General features: G+C 38.3%; 1 protein-coding gene across 1 annotated transcript; it reads left to right on the forward strand.

The window, feature by feature from the left end:
• Positions 1 to 4,456: 4,456 nt before the first annotated feature.
• On the forward strand, positions 4,457 to 22,784 carry htr1d (5-hydroxytryptamine (serotonin) receptor 1D, G protein-coupled). Its single transcript, XM_031281975.2, has 2 exons — positions 4,457 to 4,694; positions 20,553 to 22,784. Exon 2 carries the CDS (start codon positions 21,376 to 21,378, stop codon positions 22,531 to 22,533), a length of 1,158 nt encoding a protein of 385 aa, XP_031137835.1. The 5' UTR covers positions 4,457 to 4,694; positions 20,553 to 21,375; the 3' UTR covers positions 22,534 to 22,784.
• The last annotated feature ends 804 nt before the right edge of the window (positions 22,785 to 23,588 follow it).

Genomic DNA, 23,588 nt, shown 5'->3' on the forward strand with positions numbered 1-23,588 from the left:
TAATGTAGAGGAAACAGCAGCAGTTAAAACATGCAGAGAGAAATAAATGGGTCTTGTTCCACCTTCTTACATCACTGTTATACAGTACATTTATTATCATCATCTCTTATGTACGAAATCAGTTTGTAAAAAAGTAAACAACATGAAAGAGCCAATTTTAAGTTGTTGAGGAGATTCTTTTCATATCAGCTCAGTCTGTAAAATCAATTTTCCTCTTGCGGTGCAACTCCCGAGCTGCACGCCCCTCTCTGTATTTTCAATTTTCATTCATGTCAACTGTTGGATAAATGAGTATCCAGCAAAACACTTTACATACAGCATGTGAGCTAATAAGAATTCACTATCTAATAACTTTGATGATGAATGATGATGGATTAGTGTGAGAGGGTCAAGCATCCACTGTGGTCATTAATTAAGGCTTCATCAGTGGTGCGGCCCCTGAATAAATGAAAAACAATCTTCCTCCTTGCTATTATAACATTTTTAACTCACCGCCCCAAGCTCATTCACTACTGAAGACATAAATCTTTAAACACCATAATATACACAACATCACAAATATACACAGTAGTAGTATCTACCTGTTAAAATATGCTATATTGTGTGTAAAGTTGACATTTTGGCCTCGAGGTAGGGCTAGTGGAAAACTGAACATCCTCTGGAGACAACAGCTGGATGATGAATATTGAAATAATTCTCTCATAATATCAGTGAATAAACTAACAAAATACTAATAGTACTAACTACTAAAATGCATTATTGATCTTTATACATTAAAAATGTAGTTAATGCAGGTATCATGTTTTAGCAATCAATATAAATATCCATCAGTGCTGTTAAAAATGCTGTTACATACAGGTAGACATCATTTAGAACTGTATGGATTTCAGCTTGAAGTTGAATAAAAAAAGCTGTATTATGTTGAATGTTATGATCATACAGTCTATGGTTATGATAAACCAAGCCTTGAGGGATATGTGTTTGCCGTGTGGATATGATAGTAATACAGTGATGCCTTTGTTCTGAGCTTAACAAAGGAGTGGCTGTAAGTTTGATCTGTATTGGAGAGGCAATAAAGATATCTGGTTCCTTCTTGGTAAATCTCCAGGAGACTATAATGTGCACACTCATACTGCTTCACCTCCAACTAAGTTGTAAACAACTTTGTCAAATAAACATGTGACAGGATTTATTGGAGTGTCACTGTTATGGTGCTACTGTGACAGCTCACAAGAGGCAAATTAGGATCAGTTGATTTGGAAGAGAGTAATAAACTCTGACTACAGAGTATTGTGAAGTGTTTGTAGTTATTGCTTCAGACTATGAGTTCACTGTTTATGGTATTTGAGTGTGTTTGTTTTGTTTACATTTTTCATGTATTTCTTTTTCATAAAGATGACTCAGTTCCTTGGTAATTTACCTTTTCAAAAATGTAGATTAGAATCAATGGTGGTCCAGGATTTGAAATAATAAAAGCAGAGTTATTTTTCTAAAGTGAAAGCAGAAGAACCTACCAATCCACTCAGTCCTGTTGAAAGATAAGTGGAGTGCCCTGAGTTACATATGGGATTCATGAACCGGCCATACATTCGATCTCTCTGCCGTATAAAGCATCTCTATCTACAGTCGACTCGAAAAAATATGTACTTTGTACTGTGCAATAACCAAGTTTTGTACCAAAACACTAATAAACAGAGGTTGAATTTAAAAAAAATGTGTTACTGGTCTACGACAGCTTTCGTCAGTTATTTATCTTTAGGAAAAACATTACATTACTGAAGGCACCATACATGTAATGCTATTATTATTATTATTATTATTATTATTATTATTAATAATAATAATAATAATAATAATAATATTATTATTATTATAGGTTCATCTCATAAATGAAGCACAACACATTTTGTCAGTCGTCGACAAAAGGACTTGTAATGAATGTAATGAATTTATGATTCTGTCTCACACTTGTGTGGAAAGGTACGTAGCTGGCAGGTCTAAAAAGGGTCAAACTACATAGGATTTATTTTGTCTTTTCATATCAGACTCACCAGTTGACTCATCCAGTGTCTACTAGGGAGAGAAAAACTTTCAAAACTTCAAATGGCCTCTTCTCCACCCTTTACAGTAGAATAAATCATTGTAGTTCCTCAAAGTGTTGGAAAAGCCACACTTTTCTGCAAAATAAGAATAATACAAAAACAACTTGAAACTGAAATATCAGAACACCACCGCTGCTAGAAAAACTCAACACAGACACATGTTTGACCCTCCATTCTGAGAGAAGTATTTCAAAGAGCTAAACTGCAAAACAATGCCACTCCCACGTGGTCACTCCATTTTCCCAGGATGGGAAACAAATCTGTGTGTGTGTGTGTGTGTGTGTGTGTGTGTGTGTGTGTGTGTGTGTGTGTGTGTGTCTTCATTAACATGTTCTATACTTGAAAAGCCTGCTAATTAGCTTTAAGGAGCTGCTTTTAATTAAATTAAAGATAAAATATGCAGAAGACTGGAGAGAAAAACATGTTAATCAAAGTATTTAATAAACTAACAGGACCACTCTTTTTGTGAATTCAGATGAAGCATGTAAAATCATTTAAAGGCCGAGCTTTTCAGAGAACTCTCTTGAGATTAAATCACTGATATCCAAAGGAAACGGAGCAATATGATGATACAGTTAATGGAAAATGTCAGTTTAAAGGAAGATGATTGCTGACAGACATGCACATGTTTAAACTTGTTGTCAATAACTAACTGTCTGAATTGTGCATTTGTTTAAAATTGATTTGGAGAAAACAGAAGAATGTGTTTATGGCAACAAAATCCTAAATATTGCAAGGCAATAAGCTGTAAGGCAATGGCACGATTGGACTTTAAGATACTTTTTTGTCATTTTCCCTCAATGGTTCAATGGTGTCTCTCTCTTGCCAGTTTATGTTGGAGACATGTAGCCTAGTATATGTGCTTAATCTTTGATATTCAATGTGTGATCCCTAATCCTCAATTTCAGCCATATGTTCAAAACAAAGATGTCAAAATCTTCCCGAGGGGTCAAAATTGTTTTCTTATGGCAGCTGCTGCTTAGTCTTTGCTATTGCTCATTATCTCCACCATTGCAGAATTTCAGCAAACGTCTCTGCAGTAGTTAATATAAGAATGGCTGACAGTTTCAAGATTTCTCTCTGCAGGTAGTTCCCTCAACTTTTGGAAATAAGTGGCAAACTGGCAAATAGCCGTCGACAAACAGGATTCTGCAGTATCATACCTAAACAGCCCCCACCTAAGAGGGGGGCGTCAAATCAGCTGAAAGTTGCAGTTTTCTTCATTACTCTGTTTGAATCCGTGACATGATTTTGGCATAAAACATAGACTGTTCAAACAGCCTGAGCAGAGGTAGTATTTCTAACTCACCACAAAGACTATTGTTGTGTCAAGACCTACTTTATCTTAATCTGTACATCTTTTTTTAGTATCGCTAGTTTTGTTCCATTTACAGAGACTGCTACTTGTAGTCATGCTGCATTGCAACAGTGAATGTGTGTATTACTCGCACATGCACTTTTACTGTAAAACTAGTACAACCCCAATGAATGCTGCTTCAGCATTACAGAGCATATCCCATCAACACAGTATCAACATAATGTGTAAGTCTAAGTAATGTGTGTGTGTGTGTGTGTGTGTGTGTGTGTGTGTGTGTGTGTGTGTGTGTGTGTGTGTGTGTGTGTGTGTGTGTGTGTGTGTGTGTGGACGAGGCTTTAGAAATCATGAAATCTTAATGAAACCAATACATGCAGGCTACTCTCAAACTCAACAAGGTTTGTTAGTGCAGATTTAGACAGAACAGTATTATACTGAGTATGAGCATTATCCTGTAGGAATGCTTTTCCAAGTTTCTTTGGATGTTTTTATAGGAACCTTTACCTTCTGTAAATCTTGAAATCATGCTATAAATCTAAGCTGATCACAGCTACCATTTGCTGAAAACCACAAGCATTTAACAGTCTCCACGGGGTCTCCATTCTGGGGGCAGTGTCCCTTGGAAAACGGGACTAAAATTAAAATAAGATGTCTGGGGTTATCTCAGAACTCATTCAATCTCAGGATTTGGTCAGAATTTATTTTCCCAAATTAAAAATTTTCAAAAATGATCATTATTCATATTTGGGGGGCGGGCTGTCGGTCCCATCACAACCTCCCAGAAACGCAGATTTGAATGCAACTTGTTGACGTCTCCGTGATCTCCCCCGGAGCAGAGCGGATCGCATCAGCACCGGGAAGCCCCCATGTCTCCCCGGGGGGCTTCATTGTTGCTGGAGACAACTGAGCTTCACCTTGGTGCATCAGATGGAGTTCCGCCGGCAACACGCTTTCACACATTCTGGCGATTGAACACTGGAAAAAGACATTTTAGAAGCAGAATGTCATAAATTCTTCGCTCAACTTTTTGGGACAACTGAAATGACTTAGGCTATGTTTAACTGTGTTTATATGCAGACAGACACGCACTACCTTTTAGATGAGATGTGAAGTTGTCCGCTGGTTTCCTCTGAATGTAACCAGTCTGTATTTCGCTTGTTTGTATACTGGACGTGCGTAATGAAGGACGCCGCTGCTGGGATTCCATAATTGCTTTTGTGCTCCGATTTTATCAAAGGGAAAGAGGAGAGAAATTCGCCAAATGAAGAAAAAACATGGTAAGTTTTACGATCTTGTTTTTTCTTTTAACACCAGTCTATGTTTCCTACCATTACGCACGGATCTGCGAGCGCATAACAGATTATGTTTTATTTCAAGTCGATACAGATCAAACACCTCTGCCTGAAATTATCCCACACACCAGAGATGCTATAGAGTACGATAAGGTCACTTGATCACCACTGGCACCATGTAAGTCCCAATAGGACTATTTTAGTGACACTAGATGAAGATGTCACAAAAAAGGCTATGGAAAGGTCACTATATAGATAAATATATGAGTCCCTATAGGGGAATTTTCTTTTCAGACATATAACTGTTTGGACCTTTGAGTTTACAGTTTAAGGGTTAGACTGGTGGCAGGTGAGGAGCTTATAATGTGATAAATTCCTTCCATGATTAGTCAGAGTATAATATGCTACTGTATGTTTCAAAGAGAAGCCACTGGTTGACTGGCCATGATGCTGACCTTATATTGAAGGTGTTTGCCTCTAACCCAGCACAGCTGTGGCACATGCAGCTGGATTAAACAAATGTACAGAATGACAGGAGAGTGGAGTTACATTCAAAAGCATGTATGCTGTGGTAATTTGGCATCTTGCTTAATAAGGCACTATGCAAATGAATATGATATTATAATTGGCCATTTGTAGACAAGAATTAAAAATCTTCAGAATTTTTTAGCACCTTCCTGTCTGATCACCTTCACTTTGAAAAAGGAATTGAAAAAACGAGAATATGCTTCTTTTGCCATTAGTAGATGCTGGTGAGGAGGAGCAGCCCATGCATTAAGTTAATTTCAAGTTGGGAAAAATAGATGTGTCCTCTGTGCTCTCAAGCTTTTCAGAAACCTCAGGCGAGAGAGAGAGAGAGAGAGAGAGAGAGAGAGAGAGAGAGAGAGAGAGAGAGAGAGATGAGAAATACACAGCAAAATGAACTGGATCACAATCACGTTGCTGTGATGAAAAGTATCTTTCAGCACACAATATACCTAATTTCGTCTTGAGTGTCACACACATCGAGTGTCCTCTCTCGCTCTAGCACTAACACCCTTTTCTACCCCATCCTCGCACACTATGCACACGCACGCACACACACACACACACACACACACACACACACACACACACACACACACACACACACACACACACACACACCTAACAATTAGGGTGTGACTGGAGACAGAAAATGTAATCGACGACAACCCATTAAAATCAAATCCTATTCATATCATGCCATCCCCTCTCCCTACTTAACAATGACACTGAATTTAAATACATTAGACACAATTATGATACTGAAACAGTATGATATTGTTAAATATGTCATTTTCTTATGCAATGATGGAGGAGTTTTCTCCCCTCAACTGGGGCACGAGAGAGTATGTCACAAAGAGAACTCGTTTGTAGCTCATTAGGCAAAGTATAAAAATCTGGTTTAATAATTAATGTAGGAAGAAGCAATTATGCCTGATAGTTTCAAAAGTGCAGAACGTGCATAGAAGAACCGTTGTCTCTTATAAGGTATTTTTACATATAAATTTAGATGGTATGGGGGTAAAAAGAAATCACCATCACACTCTCTCTCCCTCACTTGCCTGGAGTCATATTGTTTTTACACCTATAGGAAAACCTAATTTTTTGGATATTCACACTTCTGGGCTGCAAATTACTGTCATCAGTCTGAGAAAAGCAACATGATGCTGAGAGTCAGTGGTGTATATAAGATGTGGGAAATATGAGGAGAATCAAAACTCACAACATCACTTTTAAACTGTCCTGAACATATACACTTACTGTACAAACACACAGTTCACATTCACATTCACTGTGTAGTATTTCCACATTGTGTGGGAGCCAGTCCTGGATGCTACTCAGAGTTTAGGCTTATTTTCTGTCATGTTCTTTATTGGTTTGAGCTTTTTAGACTCCAGCAACCCCCAGTCAAACTTGTGACCCAAGGTATATTGTTACTTTTGCCAAGCACATCAGTTAGTCCTCGTCCTAAAAGCGTTTTCTCTTGTAACATTAAAAGTGAAAACGTACAGTTTGAAAATATGAACAAATAGCCTACACTAAGCAGCATTAGAATGAAATATCCAAACTTACACTTTTCCTTATCATACATAACACAAAGACTAGCTAGCTCTAAACGTTACACGGCAATACAAGAACAACAATATTTCATTATTTACGTCTTCTACATGCATTGGATCATTAACGAGTGACTTTGTGCCTGGGACCTGTTAGCTTTAGCCTAAGTCTTTTAGCAAGATAGCCATCAAATGCATATTTAGGAGCCTTTATAGGGTTCTCGTATTAAAATGAGTTAGCTTGAAACATTAAAAAGTAAGCCAGACAGAATGTTTAACCATCTCTTGTAGCTAATGCTAGCTTAATGAGCTAGGTATAGGTGATCAGATCTGCCAGTGACCATTGTCATCTCAGTCGACACAATCGATAGAAATGAGAAGCCTGCTTTTGTCTACCACTGTCTGGAATCAAGGACCAATTGTTCGAAAAATTACGAAGAATTTTGAGTGGTAACTCTGCATTTGTGATCACTGTAAACCAGTGAGAATGGAAAGCTTGACAGGGTTAGCAACAGTAACTATGGGGGGTGGGGCTTTGCTAACAGTCCAATGTAAAATCATAATTTACATCATAGATGGTCAGTGTAGAGTAGTGCCTGAATTGGACCAAAAAAGGTGCCAGTACCATAATTCAGCAGTTCCATGACATGATCATCGCATGTATCTTGGATACAGTATATATTCATACATGTATCTAGTAGGGGTGACTCCAAATAGTCGACTATTCGACAATTCGATCTAAAGAGCCTGATTTGACTGTCAAGCTTACAGTCAAATCGTTGCAGTGTCTTAAAAGGTGGTTATGAAACAGTATTATTCTATTTGGGCTATACTGTCTTATTTTACATATAATTGCTTGTTTGTTTCCCAATAAATGATCATGATATATAGCCTAATAATAATAATAATAATAATATAATGCATAATAATAATATAATGCATAATAATAATAATAATATAATAGCCTTTAAATAATACTGTTAATAACAATTAGGGGTACTCATGTGGACAAAAATAAGATGTGTCAGTACTCAATACTGGTAAGTACTGGTTTATTTCAGGCACTGGTGTAGAAGCTTCCAATGAGATGCATACAGTAGATTCCATTCTACACAGCATCTTCGTTGTAATTCACAGACGCTACCATGAACAGCACACACTAACATATTGCATGTTTGCTTAGGTGATGCATAACAGAACTTTAATGTGACTGGAGGTAATTCACTTGCAGGACTGTGTTGAAACTAGAACAAGAAGCAGATGTGTGTAGTTGAGTTATAGCTTCATTCCACAATTTTAACATTTGTTACATCTTGTACCTTCAAAATGTCACTTTTTTCAGGATCTGCTACAAGACATACAGTAATATAGCAAACACACTAAAACACTTCAGTTAATTTAACACAGTGTCATCACTACATGGTTGTTTTGCAGACTACTGTTTTACAGTACTGTGCAGCACATGATTTGGCTGAGTAGCAACATCACAGTTGAGCAGATGGTGGGGCAGCGGCTGTGAAGAAGACTTTACCATTCAGCTGTAAAACTATGGCGCAGCTCACTGAAGTATCAGAGAAAGCCATAATCATGTGCCAAGGAAATGTCAATATTAGAATAAAGTCCAGGAGATACAGGAAGTGCAATGAGGAAGATGAGATGAACACTGACACCGTACTCATTAATTGTCCCAACTGCTGACATGAGAGAGTGTTAGGCTAAATACTGTCAGACAAACTAGATTCCCTAATCTCAGCAAGAAGCCATCAGACAGTGTGACAGCATGTCTCAGTGCAGCATTATTTACAGTTCCCACAACTACTATAACTGAAACCAATGTGCTACAGCAGCAAAACTACACATGGCAAATGGATAAATGTGGCAAGCTGTCAGTCTACAGCTTGCCACATTTATCCATTATTCTTCAATGAAAGTAAGATAAAGTAAACATGCAAAAGGGTTGGGTCTAAAGCTGAAACAGTATGGGAAGAACAAGTGGAGGAAATAATCATCACATAACACCAATCATCTGTGGCATTCAGAACAGGAACCAGTCACCATCATCAGATATCCAACTACGAGTCATAAAAACAGCAGCGCCAAGACCGAACATGATCTTCAAAGAAACAGAGACACTAATCAAGCAGTATGAAGAGCTTACTAAAGTCAGGCTAAATACTGGCGAAATCCTCATTTAACTTGACTTGACATTGAACTTCCTGCCGGCAGTTTAATCAGGAGAGACTAATTGAAAGAAAGGCTTGAAGAGTTGATATGCATTTGTGTGATATAGTATAACATTAGGAAAAGTCAGAGACGTACTGTATATATGGAGTCTTTGGTGATTAGACCCTTTCGTGACCTAACCATTTTTTGGGGGAAGTCATGCCATAAGCCATACAGGAATATCCCCATGATGGAGACACTGGTGGACGTGGTGAAGGAGGGAAAAGCTGTTGCTTAATATCTGAATGGATATGATCTGGAGGGCTTCCTAATGAGCTCACTGGAAGGACCAATTGGGAAGGTTATTTCAGAGGAAAAGTAGAGGTAAATGGGGAGGAGGTGGGTTGTATCAGACACTTAAATGACAGCTGACAGCAGCAGAAAAAGGCCCCGTTTCTTCAAGGTTTGATAGCAACTAGACAATTGGCTCACAAAGGAGGTGGCAACCCCACTGGTGTTCTGCAAAGGGTTGTAAGAAATCGTTATGCAGAACTGATACACGTTTTAGTGAATCTACCCCCAGCCGCCACCTGGACAACTGTGAGCCAAGAATGACAAGAAAGTATCTCAATGATCCACCTTACTGGGATCTACCACCATAATATTAAGATGTCGTTCAGACTGGAAATACATGGACCAAAGCCAAAGGGGTTAAACAACATGACAGACATATAGGGGAAAAAACTACAGGATCCAGAGTTACATCCAAAAACAATGATGAGGAGGCAAGATATTGCAGAAGGAAAGAAGGCAGCAACAACTAAATACCACCACAGAGTAAGACAGATACTGTAATAACGTGGGTGCTACGCTATATATCGGTTAGTACAGAGAGTTAGCCAAGTGAAGTCATGGAAGCTGCCGATGTCAAGATTGAGATTCCCCTCACAATAAATGGGAAATTACTACACTGAAGTCCAGCTCTAACCCTAAATCCCAGAAATGTCAACTTTCTGCAGCGTTTTATAGCAGCTAATGAATATTTGCATTATCGATAAAGTTTATTTCTATGATTATTTCTATGAAGTTTATTTATTTCTTCTATGAAATTCAAAAAAAAATCTGATCACAATTTACCAAGCCTAAACTGACTTCTTTTTCAAAACTCACCTCTGTGATAAACACCAGGCTGAAGTTAGCTTCAGAATTACATGTTTTACCCTGCAGCAAGTTGAAGTTTGGACTTGTATCATCAATGGAGGTTATTAGATTAGAATATTCCTTTCGGAAACCCTATAATATGAGATTGTTGGCAAAAAAAGTGCAGGTGTAAGAACAACTGCAGAATCGTCAAACTCCCAGGTCTCAAAAAGTACTCCTGTACTCCTAATATTTATATTTATCAGCCCCAGAATTTTTTTTCATGTTGACTTTCACATGCCCTGTAAAGTAATCCATTTGAGTTTCACAAGCACAGGTTTCAACATATGAAAATACTCAAAACTGAAGCTGCAATGTTTTAAAGTGACAATGGCACTGCTGGATCTTTACACATTTGCAAACCTAGTCTCTACATCATGATATGCTTCGCTTCACTTCTTTCATCAAATTGTCTTTTCACGCTTTATGCTGCTGTGTTTTCTTTTTACACTGGAATTAAAGCAGTATCAGTGGTAATCCCATCAGATTTACAGGCAGCAGGATTATTCACATGGGATTGGACTCCGCGTGAGAAAGCAGTCTTTCACTCTTTAAATAACATCCTCTTTGTCTCTTCATCATAATTTCCTGCACATTCTTTCAGCAGAGGGGACAATCCACTACATTGTATCATCTCAGGGAAATCTTATTCATGCTTTGTTTTTATTCTGCATGATTTTCACCTCAGGGACCTTTGAGTTTTCCTCGTATCTGATCTAATTTTTGTTGCATTCCTCGATTAATTTTCTTTTTCTCGTTATTCCTTTTCCTCATCTTAATTTCCAGTCTTGTGTTTTTTTTTCATGACCGTATCCCTCCACCTCTGACTGATGTACAGTCATTCTACCCATATAATTAGCTCGGAATCTTAAGACTGGGCCCTCTAGACTAAAGTTGTAATTATAGATTATGACAAGTTTTCATTTCCCATGAAAATGACAGCAGGGGTGATATCAGAATCCGTACAAGCCTGTACTCCTCACAGCACTCAGGCCATTAGCGGTCAATGTTTCAAGATTGACTACTTGTTGAAAGATGCCTGTTTCCATTACTTGAAGCCAGTTGAGGGAGGTTGAATGTCAGAGAAGTGGAATATACCACAAGGCAGGAAAATACAGAAAGATATAGTATTTGTTCTGTAGCACTCATCTGGATTTGCACAATTTCACTGTTTCTTTTTGAGCCATGATACAACATCTGCTACAGTATGTAGAGCAACTTTGTAATTATTTTTAGGTTAAGAAAATACTCTGTATAAAGCTTTATTATTTAGTACTAATAGCACTAATAGTTATTATGCTATCCTACAAATGTATATGTTTTGGCTGCCACAGATAATGGAGAACATTGATTTTGTGTGGGATAATGCATATTTTTATTTTGCTGTAAAAATATAATAGTATAATATAAGCAGAATTAGGTTCAACAAAAATGGATCAGGACCTAAAACTAAGGGCATCATGCGGGAATCTCTCATAGGAAAAGATTTGTTCTTAAGTGGCCCATTCAAGCGATTTAAGAGAATTAGGCATTCACCAATTTTCTCGTACTTAGAAGTATCCAGTATCATCCTTTGATGCACCATCAGTGTAACATCACCTGCTTAAGGCTATAATATTATCCGTCTAATATCTCTCTGTGACTATGTGATGACCGCTGTTCCGTTTCACTTTGCTGATTTCTAAAATCAGGACTTGAAGCTTTGCGATGTGAAATTTATTCTCACACATTCCCACACACAAAGCAGACAGGTCCTTATGAGGCAATTCCAGGGGCGCCAATGATGAAGTCTCACAAACGCGCAAATTATAAACCAGTTTGAGCTTTGGAACAAAATGCAATAAGGTTGCAATGATTTATGGTGTTTAAATGTGTGTAGCTGTGTTTTAAGACTTGGGTAACGTTGAAATGTTGCATTTGACTTAAACAGTATTGAGCTGAGCCAATATGAGAGGAGTTTATCACCAGAATGTTTTTTTAATTTCTTAGAACTCTGGTCATTTCTCTTATGTTAAACACATTAGCATATAGCACAACGGTTCTCAAAGTCTAGAGTTATATTTCAGACAATCTTCTCAACACAAAGTTGAAAGAGCCCCTCTGACATTTTTGTAAGTAGTTTGTTGTGTTAATTGACAGGCCCTTATTTTTGTCAGAAACTCTACTCTAAATTTGTTCAACACTTCTAAATTCAGAGTCAAGATCTCAGAGTTTCTGTTCTCTTTACTTACAAATTGGCCTCCATACAATTTATCTGAGGATCCACAATCCTATATGGATCCATCCTGCTTAATTGACAATAAAATCAATTTACCATCTCCATGAATGTAACAGTTGTCTGTCTGTGCAGCACTCACCAACTTGCAGAAATATTCAAAACTGGTAAAACGGAGAAAGGAAAGACTTTCTTGTGCATGTGTGTAAGTTTTTTTTTTTGGAATGTGATTACTTGCAAATCTTACCGGAATTTGCACCACTAGAGTTCAATATCAACTCCTCATATTACATAGTCTTGTGACCCTGCCTTGTAAAGATGCCTTGTGTCAAAACTATAGTAAAACCTTTTTTATTTCACTTTATATTGTGCTCACAGGGTGCTTTTTCCAGTATGGTATTGGTTGGTTTCTGGTTCTCACAATATAATCGAGCTGCCATAATGTGCTGAGCTCCCAGAAAAACTCTTTACATCTAATTTTCTTTTTAATGAAATAATACATTAGCAGTTGATCCATCGGTCATCAGTCGAGACGAGTATACCACACATCTGAGCTGGCTTTAGTATTAAACTCCAGTTGTTTTAAATTCTTCCTTGATATTTTCACTTTACTCCCTATTTATATATTGACGTTCCCTTACATTGTTCATATGACATCCACAGAGACAATGTTCTGTTCGGTGAACAGTGATAGTAACTCCGTTTAATGTCATTTAAACAATTTTTAGGCTTTGGGACAGATTACCTGAATAGTTTGAAGAAGAAGAAAACAGTAGGACAAAGAAAGAATCAGACAGAGAAAAACAGAGAAAGAGGGACAGACAGACTGCATGAGTGGGCAAGCATATTTTATGTAATGTAATTACTGTATGTGTGTGTCATTCTCTGGCTCAGCAGTGATGCTCACAAAACGACAATTTTACACTTGAGTCTGTAACACTTTATAATAAGGATACAAATCATATAATTAAGTAATGTATGACTCATGATGATTTAATGCAGGATGTATCATGACGTCCTGTTGCTCACCATTAAACAAATGATCAAGTCACTATAACTGTAAGTGATTAGTTCACACTTAATAGATAATCTTTCAAGGAATGTTAATTCACTTTTGACAAAATTAGCTGAAGTTCAAGTTCATTTGAGAGCCTCCTGAAAACTACATCTACATCCCTACAGCAAACATGTCTACTGTTGGGACTTATGAAGTCATTCCTTTGAAATGGTGTATTTTTAGGCCTTTGATTTCAACATTTAATTTTTAATGGATAATCATGTAAACAGGATTAATATGGGGAGCTCTGGCACTTGAAAGCCTAAAACAACTGTCTGCAACAACTTCTGTTTTAATATAAATTAATAATTTGCAATGCAATTCACATCCATTTTGTGTTCTTTTGCAGTTTGAAAATGCGAGTCAGTGGAAATAATTGTGAAATCATTAACACGTTTGCAGAAATGAATTCCTGGAAGAGTACAGATGATTTTAAAACGCCCTTGTGCATTGTTTTACTTTGTAAATGTGAGGCAGACTGTACAGCTACTATTTCTGAAGTTATTACTTACAGCCTGTGTTCCACTCCAATAAAACAGTTAATTTAAGGTTAAATATAAGGTTAGTTATAGGTATAAGCTTGGGTATAAGGCTAAATGGTTTAAAATTGGTACAAGAAGAAAATTGGTTTGCTGAGACGGGACTTTGCGGAGCTTGTTGGAGGCAATTCAGCCCCTGTTAGTAAGCATTGTCTGTGAAGATGACACTAGGGGATATAAAGTTTCCAGGCGCAATCTGGTTTGTTAAAGTTAGAGTTTTTATTGTATTTGTATTGTATTGTACTGGAGCAATTTTGCACATTTTGCAAAAAATAGTGCAAGGATTGGAAAAAATTGCACACAAATAATGGGTGGACTGCTTTAATCACTCCTGTGATCCTGCAAAAGATCACACGTTTCAGGAGGGACAACCTAAAATGTATCTTTGTTTTTTTAATACATAGTTGGCACTAACAGTGTTCGGATAGCATTCTCTTTTATCAACACCCCATATTTAAACCAGATACAGATACTCATTTTTCCTGTCTGTTTCTCCCTCTCCTCCTAACACACACACACACACACACACACACACACACACACACACACACACACACACACACACACACACACACACACAGGCACACACACACACACACACACACACACACACACACACACACACACACACACACACACACACACACACTCAGGTGTCCTAGATTTGCACTGGACCTGTTCCACTTTCTAAGGGTCATGAACACACAGTGAGGAGTGTATTACTGTGGAGTTGTGTAAAAAACACCACTTTGGAAGGTTGTCTCTGCAGTAGGAGGCTTTGATGTGTCGATAAAGCTTACTCTAGGCAGAAAAGATGATAAGAGGTGCATTTTAAACAGTTTTAACATGCTGCTGTGTAACCTGTTAATAACATTGCCGGCTTTTATTAGAGTAACAGAAAATCATAATTGCCATGCTCATTGCTAAGAGGCTAAATTGTCCCATTTTCAACAATCTGTTCCCATTCTATTGGCTTATAGAGGAGCTGAGATTAGCCTTCCCACCTGTCATAGTGAACCCTGAGGTTTGTACCCGGAGGTTTGAGCAGGCCGCCATCACTGTATCACTGAAGTAACTTGAGATACCGCACACCCTTTCTGCAATTCATTTTGCCAGCACAGGAATCAGTCACCAAAAATCAACATGAACCTGTGAAACCCCGTCAGTGTCCTCCAGTGCCAGCCCCCTGTGAAAATGAATTGTGTGGTATTTTTTATGCTTACATTTATGTGTGTGAACTGTGTGGGTGGATTGTTGGAGGGCGGTGCAGATGGTGCATGTATGTGTCATTGTACATGTGCATGCTTGTGCACACATGCAGCCCATAAAGCTTGAGAAACACCTATTCCACGCTCCCAGGCATCTGCAAACAACAGAGATAAGATAAACCCTGAAGCCCTCGAGAAATAATGCCATTTAATTTGCTATTTCCTGAATTGCAGCACGACATGCCAGCATGTTGCAATTCATACATGCCAGCCATTCACTAAACATGTTTCTATTATTATGCATAGCATAGTAGTATTGTTAAATTTGATTGTATTGGCATGGACTCCATCTCTCCACTGTCTGTTTTGATTGTTTAGCACTTTAACCTTAGGCTGCCCTTTAATGGATATCACTTCTGAAGTCATGTTGACTGTTCAAACATTCCTACTTATCTATATTTTATAGTTCCATTTTCCGACTCACGATGCAGTACAGCTGTGTTTAATTCAGTATCTGCATGGTGCTAAGCAAACTGCATTGTAAAAATGTATTTCTGTTGCTAATTCAAACAACAGCAAACTGATTGTAATGTTAAGCAAAATGAGCCATTTTGTACTTTTTTGCATCTTTACTACAAAAAGTACTGTGCTTTACTATCTTACCTTTGACTGATGTTTCATGAATAGCATATTTTTAGAAGAATATTAACTATAAATAACAATCTAATTACATAATAACTATAATTTATAATTTGATATGTACTTATCCCGACGTTGAAAGTACGTTTTTAGTCCTGAGTAGTGTTGGCAGGTATTACTTTCAGGCTGCATACAGCCCCAACACTGTTATAGGCAGCCTGTATGTAGCCTGAGAGCTGAAACACAGGGAAATAAAAGTCTGCATAGCACTCGCAACCATGACGGAAATGACGTCCTGGTTTGAAGCTGATCTGATTACAAAAGGATTCCTTGTAAAGCTCCAATAGTCTGCTCCCATGTCCATCTAAGCATTATTCCATTTATCCCATCCCATTTTAGTGCACACTTGAGTAAACATTAGCTGACAGCGGAGGTAGCGATGGCTCTACCTCCTCTAAGCTAAATCAATTATCTCCAGTGGGGCCATGCGGTGTTTGCAGGCCTGCTGGGTTCAGAGGGTATGCCTATTTAACCCAGACCAACAAACAGGCTGCCACACAAGCTGCAGCATCTGCTTGGATTTGGCCCAAGCCTAAAGGGAATGAATTGGATTTGTAGTTAATGGGTGTGTGCAACGAGGCCAACTGAGCAAGGCTGCGATATTGTATACGGCTCCAGTTCTGCTCTTCGTCAGATCCACATGAACAAATTTGTAATTTTTTTGTGCTTGTTTTTAGTTTGATTTTACTTTGTTGTACCCACTTTTTCCTTGGTTTAAGGAAGATAAATGCACACCTCACCTCATTGAGCTGAGATATGCCTCCCTGTGTTAGATCTTCAATTTCAAAGCCAGATGTAGAAGCTAATATATTTCACACAAACAATACAGCCCAATTTAGGCAAGGCCTGTTCTTGATTGAGAATCTTTTTCCTCTCATCCATTCATTATGAACCTCATTACCTCATTGTGCTGTAAACCAGACCCTCAGGAGATAAGCCTTGTCCCTGACTTGTTTGATGTGTAAACAGATAAGCTATTCAGCCATCTATCAAACATGCTACTGTGTGTGTGTGTGTGTGTGTGTGTGTGTGTGTGTGTGTGTGTGTTAGGCCTGTCACGATAACAAATTTTGCTGGACGATAAATTGTCCCAGAAATTATTGCGATAAACGATAATATTGTTGTTCTGAGACAGTTTTCATCTAATATAATGATAATGGCATAATAATGCAGGTACACCTTTTCAAAGATAAAGAATATTTAACACTGGAACTGGAAGACATTTTAAATATCCACAATAAATGAACAAAACAACCAAAAACAATAATTAAAATGGACTCTCAGTCTCTGTTAACAAAAAATGCACTGGAATAAACCCAAACACAATCAAAAACAATAAATAAAATGGAAATTTTTCCGGCCGCGATAATTTCCATTTAAAAATGATCAAGCTCATTTTTATTTATCATGCGATTAATTGATGTATTGCATATTGCGACAGGCCTGGTGTGTGTGTGTGTGTGTGTGTACACCAGAAATATATTAAAGAGACAACTGAATGAATAAGTTGATGCTGTCCATGAAAATCTTCTTACTAAGCTCGGTGCGTTCAATATGACAACACTATAACTGAGTGTTATTACCATTTATTTTTATATTATCTCTTTTCCACTGATGCAATGAAGCATGACTGTCAGATTGTCATGCTGTGTAATACTTCACCCATCACTAGTTACAGCTATTTCAAATACATCTGCACGTCATGTTCTTTACACATGAAGTTTTGTTTACTCGTAACGGGGAGCACTATACAGCCTGTGAAAACAGTTGTATTATGTCTTCTGTGGTTCTGGAGAGAGCTTTCTTAAGTCTGAGGAAGGTTGTCTCTCTTTTGGCTTCAAATTTGTAAATACTAAAGACTTAAGGACAGACTGTTGACTACTCTTTTTATTTAAATGTGTTTGTTGCAATCTACCCCATCTTTATTCAAGTACAACACTAAATATCTGAAGTACTACTTTAATTTCATCTTTACTATGTTATTTACTATATTATAATTGGATTATTTTACAGTCCCTAATATCTTTGATTACAAAAAGTAATATACGGAGCTTGGGAGGTATCATGAAGAAGAAGAAACTAATTTGTGCTCTCAATTTATCATAAAATATCACCTTCATGCCATTAGTGTTGTCTTGTGTGTACCCTTTACACTCTCACGATGGATTGGATTGCATATGGTTTGTATATTGATGTTGGACTGAGATATGTGAATGTACTTCTGGTTTTGGCTGTTAAACACAAATGCACTGCAATGAGCTACCAAAGAAATGGCTCAGGGATACAACACATTAAAATGAATAAGTGTTATTGTTTAGGCACTTATTGGTATTTAGGATTAATTATTTATTTAACCTTTATTTAACCAGGAAAAAACCTCATTGAAATTAAAAATCTCCTGGCCAAGAGAGGTAGCAGTACAGTCACACATACAACACAAAAACATGAAACAACAACTAAAGCAGCATGTATTTCCCAAAGTCAACCACAATCATAAATGACTAGGATCCTCAGCCTAATCATAAATGGTGCTCAATAATAATTCAGTGCAAATAACAAACTGTAAACACAACTGTTTTAAAGGCATTGGACCTGGTTATTGGACACATATAGAGCAGTGCAGGACTAAAGCGCATGGTTTAGGAAACAGCAGTGGATACTCACTGACACTGTAGGACAGTATACTAACCAGTCCACTATAACAATAAAGAGCTACTCCTGTTTTGCAGCATTATTAAATTTCATAAATGCTGCACTGCAGAGCAGCAGTTAGACCATCGTTTGTGTGGATGTTGAGCATGTATTTGCCTAGGTGGGTACCATCACTACTCTGTGCCCTTTTCTTTGCTGCTAAACAGTACATTTGTGTCTTTGATGGAAGGCAGCCAGTAGTCAACCACCCTCACGGCCATTTGAATGTCATAGTGCTGGACAAAGCAGAGGCAAAACATATGCAGAGTTTGGTTTATAAAAATGTTCACGCTCACCTGAGAGTCTGTAAATGAATGCCCTAAACAGACAAGGCTGCTCTCATCTATTATTTAATATGCCTATTTATTGTCACGGACCAAGCACAATAATCCCCCTCAAGAGCCCAGCTGCCAATCAACACTTAGTTAATGGAGGTGATTTGCAGAGTTGGACGAGTCTCGACACTCGTAATGTGCCGGCAGAAGGATGTGTTGACTGTGAAAAACCCAACATTTGTAATTACTGTGGCAAACGCTGTTGCTTGTTTTTTTCTGCATCTTTGTTCCTTATTTACCCATATTTCAACATCACTTCATAGCTTGCTGAAGTGTGAAATACAAAATATTCCTGAGAAAATAATTAACAACTATACAAACCTTATTCCTATAATCAAACTTGTATATTTCTCTCCATTGCTATTTTAATTGTACAAAATCCATCTAACACACCTCAGTCACTTTGGCTTTTACAGTGCACATGTGCATATCTTTAAGAAAACAAAATACATTTTAGTTAAGCATTTACCATTTGTCACAAAGTTGATTAATATTTCTGTCGAGTCTCAGCAGTATTTTCTCTGTGGGTTGTATTACAGCGACAAGTGAATTAGAAGTGGCCAGCATCCGTGCTGCCACTCTTAAATAATAAATTAAAGCCAACCTAACATATAGAGGGAATGCCTTCTGTAGTGATTCCCACTGGGACACAATACCACATTTCCACATCTCAGTTCTTATCATTTTCATTGTACTTAAAAGTAAGTCAGCTCGCCATCCCATGATCATTTTCTGTTACCTGGAGGCAACATGGTCAGTGTCTCTTTGTAATTCTGAGCACCATTAACAGTAAATATGTTGAGTTTATATGTCACAAGTCCAAAAGTCTATTTGGGGTCTTCTAGGTAAAAGAAAAGCTTTTAATGAGCTTTGCATGCTTTGGATAAAATGATAAATTGGTATTTTTTTCTTTTGTTTCTGTTTAAACAAAAATATTATAATACTTATAGTATTAAATATATTTACAGTCAATCCAAATGAAATCCTGAGGGAATCAGACAGAGAAGGAATGGTGTGAAGCAACATTTTTCCGGAGTGTTTTTTTGTAATGACATTTTTTAAAGACAGGAAATGATGAACCAGGGATGTTATAATTACATGGTCAGCATCTCAAACCACTGCAACCAGGATGCCCCATATGTACGCCACAACACTGTGAACAATTTTATTAGGGCAAGCAGATGCTATGGCAGAAAATATTAAGTTATACCACAACAATCTGAAATAATATGAATAGTATTAATTGCTTTTATGTTGAGAACGTACATTGAATACCTTCGTAAAGTGTGCTGTTGTGTTAGTTCAGTGTGAATAGCAAAGCAAACAGGTTATAACTTGGGGGGGGGGATTTATATTTACCTCGCATGGAGATTTTAATGTCAGTCTTACAACAAATGTAATAAATCAACACAGCGGCTGGAGGTGTGTGGGTGTTAAGCTGTGTGTCAAGTAATAGTGCTCCATTATATGTTCAGGTCAAGGTTGAGTTTACAGATTGTTCACATGAATTTTTTGCCCCTTACAGTATGTGGGGGATTTGTCATGTAGGTGGTTTGTTTGTGTATGCACATGTTTACTATGGGGGAGGGGATGATGGTAAAGTGGAATGTAACTAATCTTCTTTCCTATCTGTCCCTCTCATTTGTCTCACCTAGGATGAACATGATGCAGAGGAAGCTTCATGACAAAACCTTAGCTCTATGGATGCCACTCCTGAAAGAGGAGAAGCTTACACACAAGCATTTAACCCTGGGAACCTGAAATAAAAACTTTGCTGATCACCACACCACATTTCAGCAAACTTCTGTACAACTGCCAAAAGCTATATGGATATTGAACAATTATACACAGGAAAAATAGATTTTTTTCCTCATCTGCATTATGTAACTGTAAAATTCTGGTTTTACAATATCATCAAAGACACGAGGCGCAGCCAAGTTTCAGTACAAACTGCAATTTAGAAGGCTTCATGTGGACTTGACAACAGATAAGAGAGAGATAACAAGCAAACCTTTTGTATCTGTCATCATCATCTTACATACAGTTCCACACTTAGCTTTATTGAAAAGGAGGAGCCCATTAAAGCAGTTGATAGATAGGAAGGTTTGGTCTGAAGGTGTTGGTGCCGGCTGGCTGCTGGTTGGAGATGAGATAAGAGCGTTGGGATGAGGGAAAAGGAGTGCCTGTCTGACAGGAGCTGAATACAAATTAGGATTCTTCTCTCCTGCAGCTAACAGTGAGACAAATTATTATTAGAGAGAAGAAATGGACAAATTAACTGGCTTCAATTACAGGAGCATTAGTTGTGGATGGAATTAGATGTTTGCTGAGGGTTAATATAAAATCACATTGCAATACAAGGGATATTGCAATGTGAAATGAGGATAAAATACTTAGCTTCTGCATTTTGCCTGAACTGATGTCATGAGGTGGGTTTAAACCTTGGAGATAAGGAGGTTTAAAAGTTGCAGAGGCGAGATGGAGCTGGATAATAGTTCACTGGACTACTTTACCAGCAACTTCACAGAGATTCCTGACACCACAACAACTCCACCCTGGAGCAAGGCCACGCTACTCGGCCTCCAGATCTCCCTGTCTGCACTGTTAGCTGTCGTCACCCTGGCTACCGTGCTCTCAAACGCCTTCGTCATCGCCACCATCTTTTTAACCAGGAAGCTCCACACACCTGCCAACTTCCTGATCGGCTCCCTGGCTGTCACAGACCTGCTGGTGTCTATTTTAGTCATGCCAATCAGCATCGTCTACACTGTCAGCAAGACCTGGTCGCTGGGGCAGATTGTCTGTGACATCTGGCTGTCGTCTGATATCACCTTCTGCACGGCCTCCATCTTGCACCTGTGTGTAATCGCATTGGACCGCTACTGGGCCATCACAGACGCCCTGGAGTACTCGAAACGCCGCACCATGCGTCGGGCGGCGATCATGGTTGGGGTGGTATGGGTGATCTCTATATCGATTTCCATGCCTCCACTTTTCTGGCGGCAAGCCAAAGCCCACGAGGAGCTGACGGAGTGCATGGTCAATACAGATCAGATCTCTTACACCCTATACTCCACCTTCGGCGCCTTCTACGTCCCCACAGTGCTGCTCATCATCCTCTATGGACGGATCTATGTTGCCGCCCGCTCCCGCATCTTTAAGACGCCGTCTTCCTCAGGGAAACGTTTCACCACAGCACAGCTCATCCAGACCTCTGCAGGCTCCTCTCTCTGTTCTCTTAATTCTGCCTCCTACCAGGAAGCACACCTACGCTCTGGCAATACGGGGGGTGGGGGAGGAGGAGGGGGAGGATCGCCTCTATTCATGAATAGCGTTAAAGTGAAGCTGGCAGACAGCGTGCTCGAGAGGAAACGTCTGTGTGCGGCTCGGGAGAGGAAAGCGACCAAGACACTGGGCATCATCCTGGGCGCTTTCATTGTCTGTTGGCTCCCGTTCTTTGTGGGCACGCTCGTCATGGCCATATGTAAAGAGTGCTGGTTTGATCCAGTGCTTTTTGATATATTTACCTGGCTGGGATACCTGAACTCCCTGATCAATCCTATTATCTACACCGTATTCAACGATGAGTTCAAACAGGCTTTCCAAAAACTCATTAAATTCAGACGATGCTGCTGAAAAAAAATTTATTAATTAAAATCTGTTGGAAAACAGGGAGTGAGAAACACAAAGAGAAAACAAGATAATAATGATAATGGAAGTACTGTACACTTAAATGTCCCATCTTGTAAACACATGCTAATTGTGATATGTTTTTGATTTTTATATTCAACAGTGCCGTGCCATGCTCTTTAGATACCTACAGCATTCATATAGACTTATGCATGCATGCTAAAAAAAATAGACTAAGAACTGTGGAACTCATCCATGAAAACATTAATAAAGAGGATTTGAAGTCTATTTCATGTCACAGGGGCCCTGCTGTTATTTAAAATAAAAAATAAAAAAAAAGCAGAGATCAAAAACAAGGATTGGTCTAACTGTATAGCAATATCAACTCAGAGAGAGTGGATTTAATCCAGCGGAAATGAAAAGACATGAAATATATGTTGTCTTTTAATCTCTGTGTCATTCTGTATGCTGCTGCTCCCCATATAACGTTTATGTGGTACATAAAGTACTTAGAAAACTGCAGAACTCTAGAGATTCAGTAAAACCATTGCCATATATGCATTGAAAGTGGTGTGTCATTGTCTGTGTGTGTGTGTGTATGTGTGTGTTTCTGCATGAGTGTGTGTAAAAGTTACTTTACTGTAATATATGCAAGTTTGAGGAGGGGAGGATTGTCAAGTGTTTGACGTTTATACTGTGCGTGCTATTCTTCAGCGAGCCTCGTCCCGTTGTTACAGAGGCAGAATTTGAAAGCGTTTTAACTCTGACTCAGAATTTTAAGTAACAGCCAATGCCACAGCAACAAATAAACCCTTGATTTTATAAAATGATGTGCTCAAGCAAAAAAGACGAGGTAAGAGCAAATGATCAGACTCCCGCCTACTGAGGGCAAATTGAGACTCATTTTTAATAATAATAATAAACTTTACTTATATAGCACCTTTCATACAGAGTGTAGCTCTAAGTGCTTTACAACAAAGTGAGAAACCACAAAACAAACAAAAAACGCAAATTAAGACAAATGCAGACACTTGTGTGATAAAACCAAGCAATCAAATGAG

The sequence above is a fragment of the Sander lucioperca genome, chromosome 18 (assembly GCF_008315115.2).
Source record: "Sander lucioperca isolate FBNREF2018 chromosome 18, SLUC_FBN_1.2, whole genome shotgun sequence".
NCBI lineage: Eukaryota > Metazoa > Chordata > Actinopteri > Perciformes > Percidae > Sander > Sander lucioperca.